The sequence below is a fragment of the Haliotis cracherodii genome, unplaced genomic scaffold, assembly GCF_022045235.1.
Source record: "Haliotis cracherodii isolate W230 unplaced genomic scaffold, xgHalCrac1.p SCAF_12, whole genome shotgun sequence".
Classification (NCBI taxonomy): domain Eukaryota; kingdom Metazoa; phylum Mollusca; class Gastropoda; order Lepetellida; family Haliotidae; genus Haliotis; species Haliotis cracherodii.
Window position 1 is genome coordinate 19,206,381 of NW_027266267.1, and position 26,949 is coordinate 19,233,329.

General features: G+C 41.9%; 1 protein-coding gene across 1 annotated transcript; it reads left to right on the forward strand.

The window, feature by feature from the left end:
• Positions 1 to 26,765, forward strand: LOC139457146 (heat shock factor 2-binding protein-like). The gene is made up of 9 exons (XM_071238574.1): positions 1 to 117; positions 1,654 to 1,795; positions 16,965 to 17,068; positions 19,476 to 19,625; positions 20,875 to 21,007; positions 22,752 to 22,875; positions 23,787 to 23,890; positions 25,535 to 25,635; positions 26,658 to 26,765. Exons 1-9 carry the CDS (start codon positions 1 to 3, stop codon positions 26,763 to 26,765), a joined length of 1,083 nt encoding a protein of 360 aa, XP_071094675.1.
• Positions 26,766 to 26,949: the final 184 nt, after the last annotated feature.

Below are 26,949 nucleotides of genomic sequence, written 5' to 3' on the forward strand. Positions count from 1 at the left end.
ATGGTGACGTGTCGATATATTGTTGCACAGAAGGCTCGCCTGGAGGAGGTGACGCACAACTACCAGACTCTACAGGGGGAGTGGCATAAACTACAGGAAGTACTCAAGGCGGACCAGGTATATGTTTGTGATAGTTAGCTAACCCTTTTGGTGCCACGGAACCAAATATGGTCCCTCACTTTCCACCTCCCCTAAGTGCTACGGGACCATCTACAGTCCCGGAAAATTATAACCGCCAATGACTGAAGGGATGGTGTAAATCCTGTTGGGGTCCATGTAGGTAGCAAAGGCACTCTAAGTCCCCGTGAACCCTAGTATGGTGATCGACCTTCGCTGGCTGGTGATCTATGGCTCATTTTTATCTTGTTTTGTTGCGTATGGTGTCATATTTTTATGGTTATCTGATAGGTTTACATAAAATCTGTGATAAATGTAGTTATTTTACTGTCCTTCGACGACAGGTTTTTATTGTCTAAGTATATCTAATTTGAATATAGTACTTTTTTGCTGAAATAATGCCGATGTGACGTTAAATTTTAACTCACTCACTCACAGTCCCGTAAAAATGTCCCTTTTCAACCGTGAATTAAGATGTCAAACACTGTGTGCGCAAAATGAAAATTATAACCATCATCAGCTGACGGCCAGGCACCATGAGGGTTAAATGTGTCCGAGCTGGGGGCTACGGATCGACCCGTTAGAAAAGCGAATGTGCTGCATAGCGTGTCTACTACCACTTCGGTTGGCTACAAATCATAAAATATTTTCAGACAGTATTTGGCCTTCCAATGTCTTCCCGGATCACTTGCCCCCAACTACGTAGGTCCAATAATTGTTTCCTCGAGTGTGAACTTCCAGGATTCCACATAGAAAAAAATATTAAATAAAAGAACTCGACGATCGCTTCGATGGGTTTCCTACAGCCAAGACATGATCCACATCACCGCCATGTCTCAACTGTCCGACCCTATCGAGGCTCTCGGCTACAATAGAACAAGTCTCCAAGTCTGAGGCTCGATTCAGGTGGGACAGTAGGACCCTCACAAATCTTACATCGTTAACTTAGGTCATGAATAAGTTTAGAACTTAACTCAAAACCTTTACTAGTCCTGGTAAAGATAAAATGCCCTTGTAATGTTAATTATAAAACAATGGGAAAAGTGGGAAATTCGTCCTAGCCCAGACCACCGGAACTTTACAAGCCCTGGGCTTAGCGGGCTTGTGTTAAATTCTAACCCTGTATATGAACCGCCAATGTATGTATTCATGGTATCTATCACACTTAACAACTTTAAACATATTTTGAAATTTGCATGCAAAGTTAAAGTAGTTTCTGAATTTGTTTAAAATAAATTGTATTTGAACAAAGCAAAATTATGGTTTTCTTAACTTGCCTGCCTAGTTTGATTGTGGATAGATCCCTGAGGAACTAGGATTGTCAGTTAATATTGTTATGATATGGTAAACAGTTCCTGTATAAAATATCCGTGCTTATTAGAAAACATGCTGATGCCTTTTTGAAAAGGAATTACTCCACTCAACGTGCTCATAATCAATTAGCTATGTAAAAATATTATAGTTTTTAAAGATATTAAAGATATTTCAATTTTCTACCCACTTAACCTTAGAGAATCACCCGTCTTTCCTTCCCAGGTACCCAAGGACTATGTTCTGGTTCACAAGAACGACTTGTCTCAGCTGGCCACAGAAACCTCCCAGCTGAAAGTCAACCTGCCAAAGGTGATAAACAGTGGCCTGTCTGCAGCCACAGCCAGAGTTGACTCACTGCAGGAAGGTATTCATAACTACCCTCTGTTTAGAAGTACTGTCTTGTCCATTGTATGTCTGTAGTACTGCCTGACTCACTGTCAAGTAGCACTGTCTTGTCCATTGTATGTCTGTAGTACTACCTGACTCACTGTCTAGTAGTACTGTCTTGTCCATTGTATGTCTGTAGTACTACCTGGCTCACTGTCTTTGTAGTACTGTCTAGTCCAGTATGTGTCTGTAGTACTACCTGACTCGCTGTCTATGTAACACTGTCTACTCCATTTTGTGTCTGTAGTACTACCTAACTCACTGTCTACGTAGTACTGTCTCGTCCATTATGTGTCTCTAGTACTACCTGACTCGCTGTTTATGTAACACTGTCTCGTCCATTATGTGTCTGTAGTACTACCTGACTCGCTGTCTATGTAACACTGTCTACTCCATTATGTGTCTCTAGTACTACCTGACTCGCTGTCTATGTAGTACTGTCTCGTCCATTATGTGTCTGTAGTACTACCTGACCCACTGTCTATGTAGAACTGTCTAGTCCATTATGTGTCTGTAGTGCTACCTGATTCACTGTCTATGTAGTACTGTCTCGTCCATTATGTGTCTGTAGCTCTACTTGACTCACTGTCTATGTAGTACTGTCTAGCCTCTTATGTGTCTGTAGTACTACCTGACTCGCTGTCTATGTAGTACTGTCTACTCCATTTTGTGTCTGTTGTACTACCTGACTCGCTGTCTATGTAGTACTGTCTAGTCCATTATGTGTCTGTAGTACTATCTGACTCGCTGTCTATGTAACACTGTCTACTCCATTTTGTGTCTGTTGTACTACCTGACTCGCTGTCTATGTAACACTGTCTACTCCATTTTGTGTCTGTTGTACTACCTGACTCACTGTTTATGTAGTACTGTCTAGTCCAGTATGTCTGTGGTACTACCTGACTCACTGTCTATGTCGTACTGTCTACTCCATTTTGTGTCTGTAGTACTACCTGACTCGCTGTCTATGTAGTACTGTCTAGTCCATTATGTGTCTGTAGTACTACCTGACTCGCTGTCTATGTAACACTGTCTACTCCATTTTGTGTCTGTTGTACTACCTGACTCGCTGTCTATGTAGTACTGTCTCGTCCATTATGTGTCTGTAGTACTACCTGACTCGCTGTCTATGTAACACTGTCTACTCCATTTTGTGTCTGTAGTACTACCTGACTCACTGTCTATGTAGTACTTTCTAGTCCATTATGTGTCTGTAGTACTATCTGACTCGCTGTCTATGTAACACTGTCTACTCCATTTTGTGTCTGTAGTACTACCTGACTCACTGTCTACATAGTACTGTCTTGTCCATTATGTGTCTGTAGTACTACCTGACTCGCTTTCTATGTAACACTGTCTACTCCATTTTGTGTCTGTAGTACTACCTGACTCGCTGTCTATGTAGTACTTTCTAGTCCATTATGTGTCTGTAGTACTACCTGACTCGCTGTCTATGTAGTACTGTCTAGTCCATTATGTGTCTGTAGTACTACCTGACTCGCTGTCTATGTAACACTGTCTACTCCATTTTGTGTCTGTAGTACTACCTGACTCACTGTCTACGTAGTACTGTCTTGTCCATTATGTGTCTGTAGTACTACCTGACTCGCTGTCTATGTAACACTGTCTACTCCATTTTGTGTCTGTTGTACTACCTGACTCGCTGTCTATGTAGTACTGTCTCGTCCATTATGTGTCTGTAGTACTACCTGACTCGCTGTCTATGTAACACTGTCTACTCCATTTTGTGTCTGTAGTACTACCTGACTCACTGTCTATGTAGTACTTTCTAGTCCATTATGTGTCTGTAGTACTATCTGACTCGCTGTCTATGTAACACTGTCTACTCCATTTTGTGTCTGTAGTACTACCTGACTCACTGTCTACATAGTACTGTCTTGTCCATTATGTGTCTGTAGTACTACCTGACTCGCTTTCTATGTAACACTGTCTACTCCATTTTGTGTCTGTAGTACTACCTGACTCACTGTCTACATAGTACTGTCTTGTCCATTATGTGTCTGTAGTACTACCTGACTCGCTGTCTATGTAACACTGTCTACTCCATTTTGTGTCTGTAGTACTACCTGACTCGCTGTCTATGTAGTACTTTCTAGTCCATTATGTGTCTGTAGTACTACCTGACTCGCTGTCTATGTAGTACTGTCTAGTCCATTATGTGTCTGTAGTACTACCTGACTCGCTGTCTATGTAACACTGTCTACTCCATTTTGTGTCTGTAGTACTACCTGACTCACTGTCTACGTAGTACTGTCTTGTCCATTATGTGTCTGTAGTACTACCTGACTCGCTGTCTATGTAGTAATGTTTAGTCCATTATGTGTCTCTAGTACTACCTGACTCGCTGTTTATGTAACACTGTCTAGCCTATTATGTGTCTGTAGTACTACCTGACCTAATGTCTATGTAGTACTGTCTAGTCCAGTATGTCTGTAGTGCTACCTGACTCAAAGTCTATGTAGTACTGTCTCGCCCAGTATGTCTGTAGTACTACCTGACCCACTGTCTATGTAGTACTGTCTAGTTCAGTATGTATGTAGTACTACCATACTCACTGTCTATGTCATACTGTCTTGTCCAGTATGTCTGTAGTACTACCTGACTCACTGTCTATGTAGTACTGTCTAGTTCAGTATGTCTGTAGTACTACCTGACTCACTGTTTATGTAGTACTGTCTAGTCCAGTATGTCTGTGGTACTACCTGACTCACTGTCTATGTCGTACTGTCTACTCCATTTTGTGTCTGTAGTACTACCTGACTCACTGTCTACGTAGTACTGTCTTGTCCATTACGTTACTGTAGTACTACCTGACTCACTGTCTATGTAGTACTATCTGACACACTGTCTATGTAGTACTCTCTAGTCCAGTATATCTGTACTACTTCCTGACTCACTGTCTATGTCGTACTGTCTATTCCAGTATGTCTGTAGTACTACCAGATTCACTGTGAATGTAGTACTACCTGACTCACTTTCTAGGTAGTACTGTTAAGTCCAGTATGTCTATAGTACTACCTGACTCACTGTTTATGTAGTACTGTCTAGTCCAGTATGTCTGTAGTACTACCTAACTCACTGTCAATATAGTACTACCTGACCCACTGTCAATGTAGTACTGTCTAGTGCAGTATGTCTGTAGTACTACCTGACTCACTGTTTATGTAGTACTGTCTACTCCGGTATGTCTGTAGTACTACCTGACTTACTGTCAATGAAGTACTATCTGACTCACTGTCTATGTAGTACTGTCTTGTCCAGTATGTCTGTAGTACTACCTGACCCACTGTTTATGTAGTACTGTCTAGTCCAGTATGTCTATAGTACTACCTGACTCACTGTTTATGTAGTACTGTCTAGTCCGGTATGTCTGTAGTACTACCTGACTTACTGTCAATGAAGTACGATCTGACTCACTGTCTATGAAGTACTCTCTAGTCCAGTATGTCTGTAGCACTACCTGATTCACTGTCAAGGTACTACTACCTGACCCACTGTCTATGTAGTACTGTCTAATCCAGTATGTCTATAGTACTACCTGGCCCAATGTCTATGTAGTACTGTCTCGCCCAGTATGTCTCTAGTACTACCTGACCCACTGTCTATGTACTACTGTCTAGTCCAGTATGTCTATAGTACTACCTGACCCACTGTCTATGTAGTACTGTCTAGTCCAGTATGTCTGTAGTACTACCTGACCCACTGTGTATGTAGTGCTGTCTCGCCCAGTATGTCTATAGTACTACCTGACCCACTGTCTATGTAGTACTGTCTCGCCGGTATGTCTGTAGTTCTACCTGACTCACTGTCTTTGTAGTACTGTCTTGCCCAGTATGTCTGTAGTACATTCTGACTCACTGTCTATGTAGTACTGTCTAGTTCAGTATGTCTGTAGTACTACCTGATTCACTGTCAATGTAGTACTACCTGACTCACTTTCTAGGTAGTACTGTTAAGTCCAGTATGTCTGTAGTACTACCTGACCCACTGTTTATGTAGTACTGTCTAGTCCAGTATGTCTATAGTACTACCTGACTCACTGTTTATGTAGTACTGTCTAGTCCGGTATGTCTGTAGTACTACCTGACTTACTGTCAATGAAGTACGATCTGACTCACTGTCTATGAAGTACTCTCTAGTCCAGTATGTCTGTAGCACTACCTGATTCACTGTCAAGGTACTACTACCTGACCCACTGTCTATGTAGTACTGTCTAATCCAGTATGTCTATAGTACTACCTGGCCCAATGTCTATGTAGTACTGTCTCGCCCAGTATGTCTCTAGTACTACCTGACCCACTGTCTATGTAGTACTGTCTAGTCCAGTATGTCTATAGTACTACCTGACCCACTGTCTATGTAGTACTGTCTAGTCCAGTATGTCTGTAGTACTACCTGACCCACTGTGTATGTAGTGCTGTCTCGCCCAGTATGTCTATAGTACTACCTGACCCACTGTCTATGTAGTACTGTCTCGCCGGTATGTCTGTAGTTCTACCTGACTCACTGTCTATGTAGTACTGTCTTGTCCAGTATGTCTGTAGTATTACCTGACTCACTGTCTATGTAGTACTGTCTTGCCCAGTATGTCTGTAGTACTATCTGACTCACTGTCTATGTAGTACTGTCTAGTCGAGTATGTCTGTGGTACTATCTGACTCACTGTCAATGTAGTACTGTCTAGTCCAGTATGTCTGTAGTTCTACCTGTCTCACTGTCTATGTAGTACTGTCTTGTCCAGTATGTCTGTAGTACTATCTGACTCACTGTCTATGTAGTACTGTCTAGTCGAGTATGTCTGTGGTACTATCTGACTCACTGTCAATGTAGTACTGTCAAGTCCAGTATGTCTGTAGCTCTACCTGACTCACTGTCTATGTAGTACTGTCTTGTCCAGTATGTCTGTAGTACTATCTGACTCACTGTCTATGTAGTACTGTCCAGTCGAGTATGTCTGTTGTACTACCTGACTTACTGTCTATGTTGTACTGTCTTGTCCAGTATGTCTGTAGTACTACCTGACTCACTGTCTAAGTAGTACTGTCTAGTCCAGTATGTCTGTAGTACTACCTGACTCACTGTCAATGTAGTACTACCTGACCCACTGTCAATGTAGTACTGTCTAGTGCAGTATGTATGTAGTACTACCATAATTACTGTCTATGTCATACTGTCTTGTCCAGTATGTCTGTAGTACTACCTGACTTACTGTCTATGTAGTACTGTCTAGTCCAGTATGTCTGTGGTACTACCTGACTCACTGTCTATGTCGTACTGTCTAGTCCAGTATGTCTGTGGTACTACCTGAATCACTCTCTATGTCGTACTGTCTAGTCCAGTATGTCTGTAGTAGTACTGACTCACTGTCTATGTAGTACTGTCTAGTCCAGTATGTCTGTAGTACTACCTGACTCACTGTCTATGTGGGGCGGTCGGGTAGCCTAGTGGTTAAAGCGTTCGTTCGTCACGCCGAAGACCCGGGTTCGATTCCCGACATTGGTACAATGTGTGAAGCCCATTTCTGGTGTCCCCCGCCGTAATATTGCTGGAATATTGCTAAAAGCGGTGTAAAACCATACTCACTCACTCACTCACTCACTCACTCACTCACTCACTGTCTATGTAGTACTACCTGACTCACTTTCTAGGTAGTACTGTTAAGTCCAGTATGTCTATAGTACTACCTGACTCACTGTTTATGTAGTACTGTCTAGTTCAGTATGTCTGTAGTACTACCTGATTCACTGTCAATGTAGTACTACCTGACTCACTTTCTAGGTAGTACTGTTAAGTCCAGTATGTCTATAGTACTACCTGACTCACTGTTTATGTAGTACTATCTAGTCCAGTATGTCTGTAGTACTACCTGACTCACTGTCTATGCAGTACTGTCTAGTCGAGTATGTCTGTTGTACTACCTGACTTACTGTCTATGTAGTACTGTCTAGTCCAGTATGTCTGTAGTACTACCTCACTCACTGTCAATGTAGTACTGTCTAGTCCAGTATGTCTGTAGTACTACCTCACTCACTGTCAATGTAGTACTGTCTAATCCAGTATGTCTGTAGTTCTACCTGACTCACTGTCTATGTAGTACTGTCTTGCCCAGTATGTTTGTAGTACATTCTGACTCACTGTCTATGTAGTACTGTCTAGTCGAGTATGTCTGTGGTACTATCTGACTCACTGTCAATGTAGTACTGTTTAGACCAGTATGTCTGTAGTACTATCTGACTCACTGTCTATGTAGTACTGTCTAGTCGAGTATGTCTGTGGTACTATCTGACTCACTGTCAATGTAGTACTGTCAAGTCCAGTATGTCTGTAGTTCTACCTGACTCACTGTCTATGTAGTACTGTCTTGACCAGTATGTCTGTAGTACTATCTGACTCACTGTCTATGTAGTACTGTCTAGTTCAGTATGTCTGTAGTACTACCTGATTCACTGTCAATGTAGTACTACCTGACTCACTTTCTAGGTAGTACTGTTAAGTCCAGTATGTCTATAGTACTACCTGACTCACTGTTTATGTAGTACTATCCAGTCCAGTATGTCTGTAGTACTACCTGACTCACTGTCTATGTAGTACTGTCTAGTCGAGTATGTCTGTTGTACTACCTGACTTACTGTCTATGTTGTACTGTCTTGTCCAGTATGTCTGTAGTACTACCTGACTCACTGTCTAAGTAGTACTGTCTAGTCCAGTATGTCTGTAGTACTACCTCACTCACTGTCAATGTAGTACTGTCTAATCCAGTATGTCTGTAGTTCTACCTGACTCACTGTCTATGTAGTACTGTCTTGCCCAGTATGTCTGTAGTACATTCTGACTCACTGTCAATGTAGTACTGTCTAGTCCAGTATGTCTGTAGTTCTACCTGACTCACTGTCTATGTAGTACTGTCTTGTCCAGTATGTCTGTAGTACTATCTGACTCACTGTCAATGTAGTACTGTCTAGTCGAGTATGTCTGTGGTACTATCTGACTCACTGTCAATGTAGTACTGTCAAGTCCAGTATGTCTGTAGTTCTACCTGACTCACTGTCTATGTAGTACTGTCTTGTCCAGTATATCTGTAGTACTATCTGACTCACTGTCTATGTAGTACTGTCTAGTCGAGTATGTCTGTGGTACTATCTGACTCACTGTCAATGTAGTACTGTCAAGTCCAGTATGTCTGTAGTTCTACCTGACTCACTGTCTATGTAGTACTGTCTTGTCCAGTATGTCTATAGTACTACCTGACCCACTGTCTATGTAGTACTGTCTAGTCGAGTATGTCTGTAGTACTACCTGACCCACTGTGCATGTAGTGCTGTCTCGCCCAGTATGTCTATAGTACTACCTGACCCACTGTCTATGCAGTACTGTCTCGCCTGTATGTCTGTAGTTCTACCTGACTCACTGTCTATGTAGTACTGTCTTGTCCAGTATGTCTGTAGTATTACCTGACTCACTGTCTAAGTAGTACTGTCTAGTCCAGTATGTCTGTAGTACTACCTCACTCACTGTCAATGTAGTACTGTCTAGTCCAGTATGTCTGTAGTTCTACCTGACTCACTGTCTATGTAGTACTGTCTTGCCCAGTATGTCTGTAGTACTATCTGACTCACTGTCTATGTAGTACTGTCTAGTCTAGTATATCTAGGGTACTATCTGACTCACTGTCAATGTAGTACTGTCTAGTCCAGTATGTCTGTAGTTCTACCTGACTCACTGTCTATGTAGTACTGTCTTGTCCAGTATGTCTGTAGTACTATCTGACTCACTGTCTATGTAGTACTGTCTAGTTCAGTATGTCTGTAGTACTACCTGATTCACTGTCAATGTAGTACTACCTGACTCACTTTCTAGGTAGTACTGTTAAGTCCAGTATGTCTATAGTACTACCTGACTCACTGTCTATGTAGTACTGTCTTGTCCAGTATGTCTGTAGTACTATCTGACTCACTGTCTATGTAGTACTGTCTAGTCGAGTATGTCTGTTGTACTACCTGACTTACTGTCTATGTTGTACTGTCTTGTCCAGTATGTCTGTAGTACTACCTGACTCACTGTCAATGTAGTACTATCTGACACACTGTCTATGTAGTACTCTCTAGTCCAGTATATCTGTACTACTTCCTGACTCACTGTCTATGTCGTACTGTCTATTCCAGTATGTCTGTAGTACTACCAGATTCACTGTGAATGTAGTACTACCTGACTCACTTTCTAGGTAGTACTGTTAAGTCCAGTATGTCTATAGTACTACCTGACTCACTGTTTATGTAGTACTGTCTAGTCCAGTATGTCTGTAGTACTACCTAACTCACTGTCAATGTAGTACTACCTGACCCACTGTCAATGTAGTACTGTCTAGTGCAGTATGTCTGTAGTACTACCTGACTCACTGTTTATGTAGTACTGTCTACTCCGGTATGTCTGTAGTACTACCTGACTTACTGTCAATGAAGTACTATCTGACTCACTGTCTATGTAGTACTGTCTTGTCCAGTATGTCTGTAGTACTACCTGACCCACTGTTTATGTAGTACTGTCTAGTCCAGTATGTCTATAGTACTACCTGACTCACTGTTTATGTAGTACTGTCTAGTCCGGTATGTCTGTAGTACTACCTGACTTACTGTCAATGAAGTACGATCTGACTCACTGTCTATGAAGTACTCTCTAGTCCAGTATGTCTGTAGCACTACCTGATTCACTGTCAAGGTACTACTACCTGACCCACTGTCTATGTAGTACTGTCTAATCCAGTATGTCTATAGTACTACCTGGCCCAATGTCTATATAGTACTGTCTCGCCCAGTATGTCTCTAGTACTACCTGACCCACTGTCTATGTAGTACTGTCTAGTCCAGTATGTCTATAGTACTACCTGACCCACTGTCTATGTAGTACTGTCTAGTCCAGTATGTCTGTAGTACTACCTGACCCACTGTGTATGTAGTGCTGTCTCGCCCAGTATGTCTATAGTACTACCTGACCCACTGTCTATGTAGTACTGTCTCGCCGGTATGTCTGTAGTTCTACCTGACTCACTGTCTATGTAGTACTGTCTTGTCCAGTATGTCTGTAGTATTACCTGACTCACTGTCTAAGTAGTACTGTCTAGTCAAGTATGTCTGTAGTACTACCTCACTCACTGTCAATGTAGTACTGTCTAGTCCAGTATGTCTGTAGTTCTACCTGACTCACTGTCTATGTAGTACTGTCTTGCCCAGTATGTCTGTAGTACTATCTGACTCACTGTCTATGTAGTACTGTCTAGTCGAGTATGTCTGTGATACTATCTGACTCACTGTCAATGTAGTACTGTCTAGTCCAGTATGTCTGTAGTTCTACCTGACTCACTGTCTATGTAGTACTGTCTTGTCCAGTATGTCTGTAGTACTATCTGACTCACTGTCTATGTAGTACTGTCTAGTCGAGTATGTCTGTGGTACTATCTGACTCACTGTCAATGTAGTACTGTCAAGTCCAGTATGTCTATAGTTCTACCTGACTCACTGTCTATGTAGTACTGTCTTGTCCAGTATGTCTGTAGTACTATCTGACTCACTGTCTATGTAGTACTGTCTAGTCGAGTATGTCTGTTGTACTACCTGACTTACTGTCTATGTTGTACTGTCTTGTCCAGTATGTCTGTAGTACTACCTGACTCACTGTCAATGTAGTACTACCTGACCCACTGTCAATGTAGTACTGTCTAGTGCAGTATGTATGTAGTACTACCATAAGTACTGTCTATGTCATACTGTCTTGTCCAGTATGTCTGTAGTACTACCTGACTTACTGTCTATGTAGTACTGTCTAGTCCAGTATGTCTGTGGTACTACCTGACTCACTGTCTATGTCGTACTGTCTAGTCCAGTATGTCTGTAGTAGTACTGACTCACTGTCTATGTAGTACTGTCTAGTCCAGTATGTCTGTAGTACTACCTGACTCACTGTCTATGTGGGGCGGTCGGGTAGCCTAGTGGTTAAAGCGTTCGTTCGTCACGCCGAAGACCCGGGTTCGATTCCCGACATTGGTACAATGTGTGAAGCCCATTTCTGGTGTCCCCCGCCGTAATATTGCTGGAATATTGCTAAAAGCGGCGTAAAACCATACTCACTCACTCACTCACTCACTCACTCACTGTCTATGTAGTACTACCTGACTCACTTTCTAGGTAGTACTGTTAAGTCCAGTATGTCTATAGTACTACCTGACTCACTGTTTATGTAGTACTGTCTAGTTCAGTATGTCTGTAGTACTACCTGATTCACTGTCAATGTAGTACTACCTGACTCATTTTGTAGGTAGTACTGTTAAGTCCAGTATGTCTATAGTACTACCTGACTCACTGTTTATGTAGTACTATCTAGTCCAGTATGTCTGTAGTACTACCTGACTCACTGTCTATGTAGTACTGTCTAGTCGAGTATGTCTGTTGTACTACCTGACTTACTGTCTATGTAGTACTGTCTTGTCCAGTATGTCTGTAGTACTACCTGACTCACTGTCTATGTAGTACTGTCTAGTCCAGTATGTCTGTAGTACTACCTGACTCACTGTCAATTTAGTACTACCTGACCTAATGTCAATGTAGTACTGTCTAGTGCAGTATGTCTGTAGTACATTCTGACTCACTGTCTATGTAGTACTGTCTAGTCCAGTATGTATGTAGTACTACCTGACTCACTGTCAATGTAGTACTGTCTAGTCCAGTATGTCTGTAGTACTACCTGACTTACTGTAAATGTAGTACTATCTAGTCCAGTATGTCTGTAGTACTACCTGACTCACTGTCAGTGTAGTACTGTTTAGTCCAGTACGTCTATAGTACTATCTGACTCACTGTTTACGTAGTACTGTCTAGTCAAGTATGTCTGTTGTACTACCTGACTCACTGTCTATTTAGTACTGTCTAGTCCAGTACGTCTGTAGTACTACCTGACTTACTGTCTATGTAGTACTGTCTAGTCCAGTATGTCTGTAGTACTACCTGACTTACTGTCAATGTAGTACTACCTGACCCACTGTCAATGAAGTACTGTCTAGTCCAGTATGTTTGTAGTACTACCTGACCTACTGTCAATGTAGTACTACCTGACTCACTGTCAATGAAGTACTGTCTAGTCCAGTATGTCTGTAGTACTACCTGACTTACTGTCAATGTAGTACTGTCTAGTCCAGTATGTCTGTAGTACTACCTGACTCACTGTCAATGTAGTACTGTCTAGTCGCGTATGTCTGTAGTACTATCTGACTCACTGTCAATGAAGTACTGTCTAGTCCAGTATGTCTGTAGTACTACCTGACTCACTGTCAATGTAGAACTCTCTAGTCCAGTATGTATGTAGTACTATCTGACTCACTGTCTATGTAGTACTGTCTAGTCGAGTATGTCTGTAGTACTACCTGACTCACTGTCTATGTAGTTCTATCTGACTTACTGTCAATGTAGTACTGTCTAGTTCAGAATGTCTGTAGTACTATCTGACTCACTGTCTATGTAGTACTGTCTAGTCCAGTATGTCTGTAGTACTACCTGACTCACTTTCAATGTAGTACTGTCTAGTCCAGTATGTCTGTAGTACTACCTGATTGACTGTCAATGTAGTACTGTCTAGTCAAGTATCTCTGTAGTACTATCTGACTCACTGTCTATGTAGTAATGTCTAGTCCAGTATGTCTGTAGTACTACATGACTCACTGTCTATGTAGTACTATCAGACTCAATGTCTATGAAGTACTGTCTAGTCCAGTATGTCTGTAGTACTACCTGACTCACTTTCAATGTAGTACTGTCTAGTCCAGTATCTCTGCAGTACTACCTGACTTACTGTCTATGTAGTACTGTCTGACTCACTGTCTATGTAGTACCGTCTAGTCCGGTATGTCTGTAGTACTACCTGACTTACTGTCAATGAAGAACTATCTGACTCACTGTCTATGTAGTACTGTCTAGTCCAGTATGTCTGTAGTACTACCTGACTCACTGTTTATGTAGTACTGTCTAGTCCGGTATGTCTGTAGTACTACCTGACTTACTGTCAATGAAGTACTATCTGACTCACTGTCTATGTAGTACTGTCTAGTCCAGTATGTCTGTAGTACTACCTGACCCACTGTTTATGTAGTACTGTCTAGTCCAGTATGTCTATAGTACTACCTGACTCACTGTTTATGTAGTACTGTCTAGTCCGGTATGTCTGTAGTACTACCTGACTTACTGTCAATGAAGTACGATCTGACTCACTGTCTATGAAGTACTCTCTAGTCCAGTATGTCTGTAGTACTACCTGATTCACTGTCAAGGTACTACTACCTGACCCACTGTCTATGTAGTACTGTCTAATCCAGTATGTCTATAGTACTACCTGGCCCAATGTCTATGTAGTACTGTCTCGCCCAGTATGTCTCTAGTACTACCTGACCCACTGTCTATGTAGTACTGTCTAGTCCAGTATGTCTATAGTACTACCTGACCCACTGTCTATGTAGTACTGTTTAGTCCAGTATGTCTGTAGTACTACCTGACCCACTGTGTATGTAGTGCTGTCTCGCCCAGTATGTCTATAGTAGTACCTGACCCACTGTCTATGTAGTACTATCTCGCCGGTATGTCTGTAGTTCTATCTGACTCACTGTCTATGTGGTACTGTCTTGTCCAGTATGTCTGTAGTATTACCTGACTCACTGTCTAAGTAGTACTGTCTAGTCCAGTATGTCTGTAGTACTACCTCACTCACTGTCAATGTAGTACTGTCTAGTCCAGTATGTCTGTAGTTCTACCTGACTCACTGTCTATGTAGTACTGTCTTGTCCAGTATGTCTGTAGTACATTCTGACTCACTGTCTATGTAGTACTGTCTAGTCGAGTATGTCTGTGGTACTATCTGACTCACTGTCAATGTAGTACTGTCTAGTCCAGTATGTCTGTAGTTCTACCTGACCCACTGTCTATGTAGTACTGTCTAGTCCAGTATGTCTGTAGTTCTACCTGACTCACTGTCTATGTAGTACTGTCTTGTCCAGTATGTCTGTAGTACTATCTGACTCACTGTCTATGTAGTACTGTCTAGTCGAGTATGTCTGTAGTACTTCCTGACCCACTGTCTATGTAGTACTGTCTAGTCCAGTATGTCTGTAGTACTTCCTGACCCACTGTCTATGTAGTACTGTCTAGTCCAGTATGTGTGTAGTACTTCCTGACTCACTGTCTATGTTGTACTGTCTAGTCCAGTATGTCTGTAGTACTTCCTGACTCACTGTCTATGTAGTACTGTCTAGTCCAGTATGTCTGTGGTACTTCCTGACTCACTGTCTATGTAGTACTGTCTAGTCCAGTATGTCTGTGGTACTTCCTGACTCACTGTCTATGTAGTACTGTCTAGTCCAGTATGTCTGTGGTACTTCCTGACTCACTGTCTATGTAGTACTGTGTCGCCCAGTATGTCTGTAGTACTTCCTGACTCACTGTCTATGTAGTACTGTCTAGTCCAGTATGTCTGTAGTACTTCCTGACTCACTGTCTATGTAGTACTGTCTAGTCCAGTATGTCTGTGGTAGTTCCTGACTCACTGTCAATGTGCTACTATCTGACTCACTGTCTATGTAGTACTGTCTAGTCCAGTATGTCTGTAGTACTTCCTGACTCACTGTCTATGTAGTACTATCTCGTCCATTATTAGCACTACCTGCCAGATACAGTCAGCGGACTTTGCCCATTTAATGCAGTATTCAGTGCGGCTGAGTGCATGAATAGGAGACCCATGCATTTGATCAGTCAATAAAGGCGTGTAAATATATTTGACTATGCAAGCAGAAAAGGCTATTTTGGGCAAATTGTTTACTATTGTATTTTTACGCAAGCAGCTCAAACATTATTGGGCTACGTGATTATTTTGTTTACTTTACGCAGCTTATCCGGTTCCATGCAGTGTATGCATGTGATACAGTTTAACTCACTCACGTCCTGGACTCTTATCTGTCCAGCAATATTCATGTATGTAGTTCTTATGGGACCGAGTGTCTGATCATCCATGTATCTACAAGTGCCCGTCACGCTAGTCTTTCTATATGATATCTCTTCTTTTTATTTGCACTGACCCCTGAAGATCTGGGGTAGAATAAGTCTTCAGCAACCCATGCTTGTCCCCCCACCCCCCCACCCCCCTCACCCCCCACCCCCACCCCCGAAGATCCGGGGTTAAATAGGTCTTCAGCAACCCATGCTTGTCTCCCCCCGTGAGGATCCTGGGTAGAATAGGTCTTCAGTAACCCATGCTTGCCGTAAAAGGTGACTATGCTTGTCGTAAAAGGCGACTAACGGGTTCAGGCTCGCTGACTTGGTTGAAGAATGTCATCGTTTCCCAGTTGCGTGGATCGATGCTCATGATGGTAATCACTGGATTGTCTGGTCCAGACTCAATTATTCACAGACCGCCGTCATATAGCTTGGATATTGCTGAGTGCATGCGGCGTTAAACAACAAACAAACAGACAAAATCCTTTTTGTACTACTGCTTGACCTGCTTCCTGTCGGTAGTGATGGCTTTTGTAGTCCAGTTTGTTTCAACAATGATTCGTTTTTTGCTATATGTACCGCAAACTGTTGCATGCATTCTTTCATCTGTTATGAACCTAAATGAAAATAACCCAACTTGCATTAGACTGACTTTTCAATTGACGACGTCGCCGAATGTGCGTGTGGTTCACCCCGCGTATTTCACCAAAAATATCACATTGTTAGCACACAGTTACTGCTATGTAATCTTCGATTTTATTTTTGTTTTCGTTTTGAAAGTCCGAAATGGATCCATACACAAGGCTTCGAGCGTTATTTAGACTACACTCCGTCCTCCATTCTGTTGTATGTTGCAGCGCCACAACGCTACGTAATAAACGGATTATGTCAAGGGCGCTGGTCGTGAATAGTTTCGCTTTTTCGATTTCAGATATCTGTTGCTAATTCTGAAATTCATAATTTTACTTCGACTTAAAAACGCAGTTTAGCGGTATTTTCCAAACGTATTCAGTACTATTTCGAGTCGTGTAAATACCTGTACACCGCTATACAGCGATCCTGTACGTGTTTGTATGACAGCTATCACAATTCCATGTTGGACAGAGGTAGAGCGCCTGAGACAGAGGGATGCCGTGGTTGAGGCAGAGATGGGGCAGTGGAGGACCAGATTCGAGGCTTCAGTGGCAGAGTGTCAGAAGGAGAAGGAGGTACAGTCATGTTGTTGTTCACTTTAAACGGTCATCTGCATGTGGAGGCCGTTTTTTTAGCTATTGCTATTGAATGATAAGAGCAGAACCATATAGGCGGATGTTTAGCTAATCAAGAAGTCAATACAGGTGTTAGGAAGAGAATTTATGGATGTCAATTTTTTTTATTATGAGGAACATACATTTTCGGAGTATATACGTATTCCTTCATCAGGTGAATGAAATAGTAAGTATATACTCCGAAACGTTGTCATCCTCATAATAAAGAAGTTGACGTCCATACGTTCTCTTCCTGATGTGTATCACTCATAAATGCCTTTTAAAGATTCAGAGCTCCGTATCTTCGTATCTGCGTAAAATACGCATCAGAAATGCAGAAATACGCAGTAAAATAAGATCCAAGCGTATCAAATACGCAACGAACATTACAGATACGCTACAAAAATAAAACTGGTGCATAGCATCAAAATATTGTGAAGTAACTCTGCTATTCGATTAGCAAATCAGCAACTTATTTTGAAATTATAAACGGGCATTCCGTCAACCTTGCCAAACTCCACGATGACAGTTACATCATGATCATTTGCCATCACACTTTCTTGTGGAAGTATCGTGGAATTTTTGAGTCCTATAAAGCTCTCGAACCCACACGACACCAGTTTGCAGGGACTAGATGAATAGTGTTTTTAAATATCTAACTTAAATACCCACATGTGTAAAAACTAGTGGATAACAGAAATTTGAATACCCAGATAGAATTACTGATACCCAATGATTTTAAAATGCATGGTTAAAATACCCACAACACAAGAAGCTTATCTGGAACTCTGAAGACTTAATACAGGTGCAGCTGAAGAAGTGACTTCTGGTATGTTATGACACATTGTGCCCATCTTAAATACTATTATGACGCTCAGGCCCCGAAGGTGACCGTAGAAATCCAACATTTTGTCTGATTTTGAAGAAAGGACAGGTACCTCTAATTTGCCGACCAGGAAGCGAAACGGTAACATCATTTAAGCACCCTCTTTCAGTCTGCAGAGACAAGAAGGGATATTTCATTGCATTGCATTGATAAGGATAAAGTGAAAGTAGTTGTATTTTGTGAAATATAGCAGGAAGTTTCGAGAATGGCTTGAAATATGATAGCACAGTTGCAATATGCGCACTTCACTGCGTGAAGACTGTAGACATGGTGTAGGTTATTGAGGTATACAGGGGCAGGGTGTTTACAGCTCACCCTGGAAACTCTTATTCCTGTTAGGGGCTGAGAAATATTAACTGCATCATGTTTGGCATGTGTCACATCTCAATGCATATGTCATATTGCAATGGATGTGTCACATCTCAATGCAGATGTCGTATTGCAATGGATGTGTCACATCTCAATGCAGATGTCGTATCGCAATGGATGTGTTGCATCTCAATGCAGATGTCGTATTGCAATGGATGTGTCACACCTCAATGCAGATGCCGTATATCAATGGATGTGTCAAACCTCAATGCAGATGTATATCAATGGATGTGTCACATCTCAATGCAGATGTATATCAATGGATGTGTCACATCTCAATGGATGTGTCACATCTCAATGCAGATGCCGTATATCAATGGATGTGTCAAACCTCAATGCAGATGTATATCAATGGATGTGTCACATCTCAATGCAGATGTATATCAATGGATGTGTCACATCTCAATGGATGTGTCACATCTCAATGCAGATGTATATCAATGGATGTGTCACATATCAATGCAGATGTATATCAATGGATGTGTCACATCTCAAAGCAGATGTCGTATTGCAATAGATGTGTCACATCTCAATGCAGATGTATATCAATGGATGTGTCACATCTCAATGCAGATATATATATCAATGGATGTGTCACATCTCAATGGATGTGTCACACCTCAATGCAGATGTATATCAATGGATGTGTCACATCTCAATGCAGATGTATACCAATGGATGTGTCACATCTCAATGGATGTGTCACACCTCAATGCAGATGTCACATATCAATGGATGTGTCACACCTCAATGCAGATGTATATCAATGGATGTGTCACATCTCAATGCAGATGTATATCAATGGATGTGTCACATCTCAATGGAAGTGTCACACCTCAATGTAGATGTCACATATCAATGGGTGTGTCACATCTCAATGCAGATGTATATCAATGGATGTGTCACATCTCAATGGATGTGTCACACCTCAATGCAGATGTCACATATCAATGGATGTGTCACATCTCAATGCAGATGCATATCAATGGATGTGTCACATCTCAATGCATATGGTGTATATCAATAGATGTGTCACATCTCAATGCAGATTCCGTATATCAATGGATGTGTCGCATCTCAATGGAGGTGTCACTACACATGTGAGTGTTTCAGGGCAACCTGCAGCTCCGGTGTGAGGTGCAGGAGCTGACGGAGCAACTCAGCCAGCAGTCGGACTTCAGCTCCAGCCTAGGAATCTCGTGCTGCACACTGCTGTGGAGAGTGTCACGGTCCCAGGACACAGTGCAGACACTACTTAGCGGGGTGAGTGTCCACAACAAACACCTTTTTGTTCCTTGGCTAAGATGAATCAGGGGTCTGAAATCGGTACAATGTTGGCATGTATTCTGCGAGAATATGCATATCTGGTGTATACCTATCCCGTTCCATATAGACTCAATGTCTTTCAGCTTGGGTATTGCACACTCCTACCAAGTAACTATCAAGTAAGTAGATGTACAAATAGGTTTCATGATCACAAATCATGTTGATTTTGGCAATATCCAAGCAATATCGTGGCAGGCCACCAAGACGTGGGCTTCACAGACTGTACCCACATGGAAAGATGGTTGGTTTGTTGTTTAACGCCGCACTCGGCAATATTCCAGCTGTATGACGGCGGTTTGTAAATAATCGAGTCTGAACCAGACAATCCAGTGATTAATTTCATGAGCATCGATCCACGCAATTGGGATCGATGACATGCGTCAACCAAGTCAGCGAGTCTGGCCAACAGATCCCGTTTGTCGCCTCTTACGACAAGCACCACATGGAAAGAATCGAACCTGTTTGTAATAGTGTGAACAACCACTGTCATTAAAATCTTGTAGTCGAGAATGAAGTAGGGCCAGTTTCATTTTCATCTCTACCGACCATAGGTCATCCAACAGTTTGGTAGTGATCGACCATAGGTCATCCAACAGTTTGGTAGTGATCGACCATAGGTCATCCAACAGTTTGGTAGTGATCGACCATAGGTCATCCAACAGTTTGGTAGTGATCGACCATAGGTCATCCAACAGTTTGGTAGTGATCGACCATAGGTCATCCAACAGTTCGTTTGGGGCGTTAGGGTAGCCTAGTGGTTAAAGCGTTCACTAGTCACGCCGAAGACCCGGGTTCGATTCCCGACATAGGTACAATGTGTGAAGCCCATTTCTGGTGTTCCCCGCCGTGATAATACTGGAATATTGCTAAAAGCGGCTTAAAACCAAACTCACTCACTCACTCCAACAGTTTAGCTAACATTATTGCAAATGTCATTGTGTGCAGAGTTGTGTCCCTTAGTGTGCCAGAATGTGAAGATCGCGGGTACTAACACCCAGATTGGCCCCGATTCCTAGTTTGCTAGAACGATGACTGTAATTGAGTGGTAAATCTCTAAGACATGCATCATTCCATCCTCCATTAAGCTGACACGCAGGAGATAGACTTGAAATACAGTTCAGCCGCGTTACACAAGACACACTCACTCAGCTTTTGATACGTTCTGGAGATTCAAAATTTGTTTCAGACAAAGATCGACGACTTCCTGAGTCTAGTAACGTCGACCGTGGAGAGCTACGTGTCTGCCTATAAAGATGATTGGCCCCAGGAACAGTCAGATGAGTCGGGCTTCATCCTAGCGCTTGTGGGTATTATCACCAGTAAGTTGAACAAGGGAGAACGAGCGCTCCGTCTTCCCGAGGAAAGGGAGTAAACTGACTTTAAAAGTCCAGTTTCCACCCTTGCTGAACTAGGCTGCAATTACGGAGTATTCGATGGACTAACGAGTCTATGCATAGTCCAATCAAAATCCCGTATCGAAATTGGCATCCGGTTCGTAAATAACATGGCAACCGCCGTACCAAATTCGTTTGATGGCATGTGTACCATCAACTGGGCGTCGACAGATATTTTTTCAAATCTGTTCCTGTTTTTAATCAAGTTGTTCAAGTGATTTGATGCACTTTGCGAGGGAAAACACGTTGTATTGCAATTTATTATCGATGAAATCGTCTTGACTGGGCGCCGCCATTTGTTTGAAGCAAGTGCAATAGATATGAGAGGTGGAATCTGATTGGCCAGTAGGGGGGACACAGAAGAGACATAACTCAAAATAACCACTGGTGCCGTCACAATCGAACCAACAAATTCCAGCCTAGTTCGCAAGGGTTGAAACTGGACTTCCCAGTTAATTCCCTTGCCTCGGGAAGATATGGTGAATACGGGAGGCGATCAGAATTTTGAAGTGTTTCCTGAATGCTAAACTCTGACAGTTCACCTGACAGGCAAGATTTTGAATGTGTCAGCTATTCGTGCTCATGCATTTATCTGATTCCTGACCAATCTAACGGTAATTTGAACCGTATATTTAATCAATTTGATTCCTGTAATACATCTGAAGACATTTAATTTAAGAACTGATGCATCTCATCAGTTTGTAAATATGATGTCCAATACAGTTATAGTCGATGTTATGTGCCGTAGCAGTTTTAGTTTCATACATCAATTTTTTTATCAGGGCCGAAATTTGCAATTTTTAATAACGCTTCCTCCCACGACTGAAACTGAAAATGTATAGTGAAATAATGAAATTGATGAACGATTCCTGCTCTTGACAAAAGGTCGTGTTTAATTTTAGCCATGGGTAAGTTTTCATGAAGCCAATATATACATTATTGGCCCTCTCCTCAATGTTACCGCTAGTATAGTGATATAAATCGCATGCTCACTCTGTAACTAACAGAGTGAGCATACAATTTATATCTGTAACTAACAGACCCGTGAAGATCCGGGTTAGAATAGGTCTTCAGCAACCCATGCTTGCCGTAAAAGGCGACTATGCTTGACGTAAACGGGGACTAACGGGATTGGGTGGTCAGGCTCGCTGACTTGATTGATGCATGTCATCGATCCCAATTGCGTGGAGCGATGTTCTCGATTGTTTACAGACCGCCGTCATATAGCTGGAATATTGCTGAGTGCGGCGTAAAACAACAAACCAAACCGTAACTAACAACTGGAAACTTGCACACCCCATCCCAAGCTGGTCACAAGAACCGACTGTTAAAGACAGGCGCTTACTATATGTGATCAAGATTGTGTGCCAACCTGCCCATCTGCAAGCCATGTAGCTGGAATACTGCTGAGTGCGGCGCAAAACAATAGTCGCTCAGCGACTTGAACGAGTTGTTATCACACAAGTGTTGTGCCCGTTGTATATTTTTCAATATGCATTTTTTGTGTAGAATCTCAAAGTAGACCCAGTTGACGGTGTGATGGTTTCATGATAACTATTTGAGCGTCCGACAGATGAGAATTCGAGAAAATTTAGATTTAACACTGGAAGTGTTCAATTAAAACGACCTTAAATGTGAGTATCATTATCATATTTGTTGAATAACGTAGATGTTGCCGCCTCAGCATACGGACGAGATTTCCTCATCTCGCGTGACAGCGGGCGCCATCTAGTCGACACATTCACAAACTTCCTCGCTGACGCCCCATTGAAAAAAAGTGCACGGCTCAAAAAGTAAGATTGGTTGGTTTGTTTGTTGATTTACGCCGCACTCAGAAATATTAGAGCTATATGACGGCGGTCTGTAAAATAATTGAGTCTGGACCAGACAATCCAGAGATTGATATCATGAGCATCGATCCACGCAATTGGGATCGATGACCGTGCATCAACCCCAAAAAGTAAGAACCTTTTGTTGTAGTGTTCACCTGTCTTATTGCATGTTAGACTATTGTTAGTAATAATTTCAACATCCATATATTATATATCGTCCAGGATTGCACAACTGTTGGGAACAAGGGATGGCTCCGTGATTCGCTGTTGTAGACTGAGTTATGTCCCTTAGTTGTGCCAGGGTTCGCAGATCGGACTTTTGTCCTGTTGACTGTGTCTGCACCAAAGACAGGCTCGTGGGTTTTGCTCCCACAATAAACGGCCACGGCTATGTATGACTAGAATCGTTGGCCAATTCCTCTTCCTCCCGGTGGGGATTCCAGGTGCTCAAATAGATGGGGTGGTCAGGCTCAGTGGCCTAGTGGATTGCTTGTGATCGTCACTGACTTGGATCGTTGCTCACAACATCTATCACTGGATTGTCTTATGTAGAATCGATTATATACAGGCATAACGTTGACATGTGTGTGACGTTAAAAAATACACAAATCAAACGGTTTAATCAGTGGTAGAAACTAACATTTTTAGTCCACTAGTCCTTATAATGATAAAATATAGTAAAATCCTTAAAAATGGCAAATTTCTACTGGTCCTTATGATACCTTAACTATTGGGCAGTTTTGCAAGGACTACAGGACTAGTGCTAATTTCTAATGCTGGTATAATTCCACAGTGTTCACTCACTCTCTCTGTGTCTTTAATTATAGTTGAAATACTGTTGAATCCAACTGACATTACGTCCTGTGTTGCAGCCTGCTGTTGATGTCTCTATACAACCTGAGCATCAACCAGAGGGCCCTCAAATACATCTGCTCCAAGCCTGGCATCATTGGGCTTCTCGCCTGGCACCTACAAGGTAATCTTCACGCCCCAATTGGGTATGAGGGGTGACTATTGGTCTGGAAATCACTATTGCGATAACTATTGATTTTGAAAGAAACTATTGCAATTACTATTGTTATTGCAAGCAACGATTGCGATAAATATCGATAGTTTTCAGTGTATCATTTTCGATGGATGTTAGAGTTGAATTAAACCTTGGAACTGAAGTTTCCTTTGAATGTGATAACCATAACAACAACAAATAAAAAGTAAAGTTTGAGATATGACTGATTTGTTTTTTCTTTACCCTAATAATTTAAAAAAAGGAAACTTCCACATTACCATGTGTAAATTACTACCACTCATGATCAAAAGAAAAACAAATTTCAACAGCAGTGCGTGTATTTTATTGATATGGTAAATACAATCGAAACTATCGATATTCCTATCTGAAAACGATACTATTGATCGGAAACTGATTTAACAATCGATTTATTGACTTGAAGATGCTTACCACTAGCAATATATCAATATTTCGATTTATCGTGACACCCCTATTGGGTATACTAACGATGTTATAGAAATGTATGTTTTAACTTTCAATTCAATGAAGTCGTTGATAAGTCTACAAATTGTCCATGGGAATGTATTAAACAGCTCACATTTTGACTTAGAAATTAACCATTCCGAACGACACTTGGGGTAAAACAATCATCTATCTCTGGCTTCAATGGGATTAACATGTGTAAGGGAGGATACTTTCCATAGCCCGAGGGAAGTACTGCCATACAATCTCGGCCATCTATTAGACATTACAAAATTTTCTTTTGTTCAATGATCCCCAAATTTGGAATGCCTATTTTATAAATCATAGTCTGGAATAGTAATTAGCCAGTTTGAAACCAGTGCAGTAAAGCTCGAGAAAACTGCTTTCTGATTAGCTATTTTCGACTTCTTGTTAGTTATTTCATTGGTCAGTCAAACTTTACGAACGGTCGTTCTGACGTGACCTGCAATGGGATGTCCCCAGATATTTGTGTAGCAGTAGCGAGCCCACAGATCTGATTTCAGATTGAACATATTCACAAGTATGTTTGGGGTGGTGGATATGTTTTAGAAATCAGGTTTTTATGTCGTTCATTCAACTTTTGTATTGCTCCCTAACCGTAATTATTAACTATATGATTGACATACTACAATTTGATCCTGGTTAGAATTAGTCTTCGGCAACCTATGCATGTCGTAAGAGGCGACTAACAAGATGGGGTGGTCAGGCTCTCTGCCTTGGTTGATGCATGTCATTGTATCCCAATTGTGTAGATCAAGTTTACGACGTCAATCACTAGATTGTCTGGTCCGGACTCGATTATTTTCAGACCTGTCATGCAGCTGAAATATTGCCGACTGTGGCGTCAAACAACAAACGAACAAACAAGTACAACAGTACAATTTGAGTAACCAGACAAAAAAGTACAATACCGAAGTCTGGGAGCGGATTGTCGGACTCGGTGGCTTGGTTGATTGCGAGGTATGCGCCCCGACGGCGTGGGTCGTTGCTCCTAATGTCAACCACTAGTTTGTCTGGTCCTGGTTCGATTATTTACAGGTCGCATTAATATTGCCGGTCAACATTCAACTTAGGCGAATCGAGTCCCCTATATTGACAGTGTATTTTCAGAGGAGCCTGACTGTGAGAATCGCCTGAACACGCTGCGTGTGGTACACTCCCTGGTGGCTGACGAACACAACACCGCTATCATGCATGAGCTGGCAGAGGCGGTGAGTAGCCATGTTGTAATTCACGATCCGCAGAATTATGCACGGGGTTAGATTGTCTCTTTACAGCAAACTACGGTTATAACGAACTCAAAGGGACCACTAATTTTAGTTCTTTATAACCGTAGATGGTTATAAGCATATATACATCATATAAACAGCAATTATACAGCAAATGGACGTGATCAAAACACATTTCGTTATATCCGTCAGTTCTTTATAAGCGTGTTCTTTATAAATGTACTGTATGTTGGTATATCAATTTGCCATACAGTAGGCAGACATGGATGTTGGCATGGGAGTGGACAATCTAGGCCAGCATGGGAAGACATCATTTACACAGCAACATACAGTAAACTACGGTTATAACGAACTCAAAAGGACCACTTATTTAAGTTCGTAATAACCGTAGTTCGTTATAGGCGTATATACAGCATATATACAACAAATGGCAGGTACTAAAACATTTGTTCGTTATATCGGTCACTTCTTTATAAGAGTGTTCGTAATAAACGTAGTTTACTGTTTGTACACACCTATTCAAAACGAAACTGTTGGATTCAGCCACTCGGATACTGAACTTCTTTGATGGGGTCAAATGGGAATCGGTGGTCGGGTTTGGTGACTTGTAAACCAGTGTAGATAAGGTGGTAAGGTGGTAAGGTGAAATGGGGTTTACAGCCACTTTCGAGATACCATGCCGCAGTTTAACATGAATACCCCACTCAGACACAGTATACTGACTCCGAGCCTACCAGTCCTTTTTTAGCCCCTTAATGCCGAGCGCCAGACAGAGTACCAACAAAAACCATCTTTTAACGTCTTTTGATATGACGCGATCGAACCACCGATCTTCCGTATTCCGGCAGGATAATTTTACACATATTGTTTGTGTACTTTTTAAACGGGTAGGAAAAGTATTTATGCGTTACACCAGGAATGAGTAGAGTATATTCTGACGCTAATACAAAGTGGCGACGTGTGTCTCCCGCAGCACCCATAACGTTGATGTCTCTCCTACACAGCTACCGGAGCACTTCCTGCAGCAGTTGACGACTGACAAGAACCAGGATGTGCAGGACCTCGCTCTCGACCTCATCATGGACCTCAGACAAGGCAAGCATGAACAGTAGGGAGGTCATCCACTTGTACCCACGGATCCTGGACCTTCAACTCCTGGACAGTCTGGTTTCTATGACTGACAATGTTGTGTCTATTCACTGACAATGTTGTGTCTATTCACTGACAATGTGGTGTCTATTCACTTGCAATGTTGTGTCTATTCACTGGCAATGTTGTGTCTATTCACTTACAATG

Bases quoted from the DNA above. Each gene is read 5' to 3' on its own strand.
- LOC139457146 (XM_071238574.1), top strand. From the start codon at position 1: ATGGTGACGTGTCGATATATTGTTGCACAGAAGGCTCGCCTGGAGGAG. The intron at 1,796-16,964 runs GTATTCATAACT...CATGTTGGACAG, and splicing joins AGTTGACTCACTGCAGGAAG to AGGTAGAGCGCCTGAGACAG. The intron at 21,008-22,751 runs GTAAGTTGAACA...TGAATAACGTAG, and splicing joins GCTTGTGGGTATTATCACCA to ATGTTGCCGCCTCAGCATAC.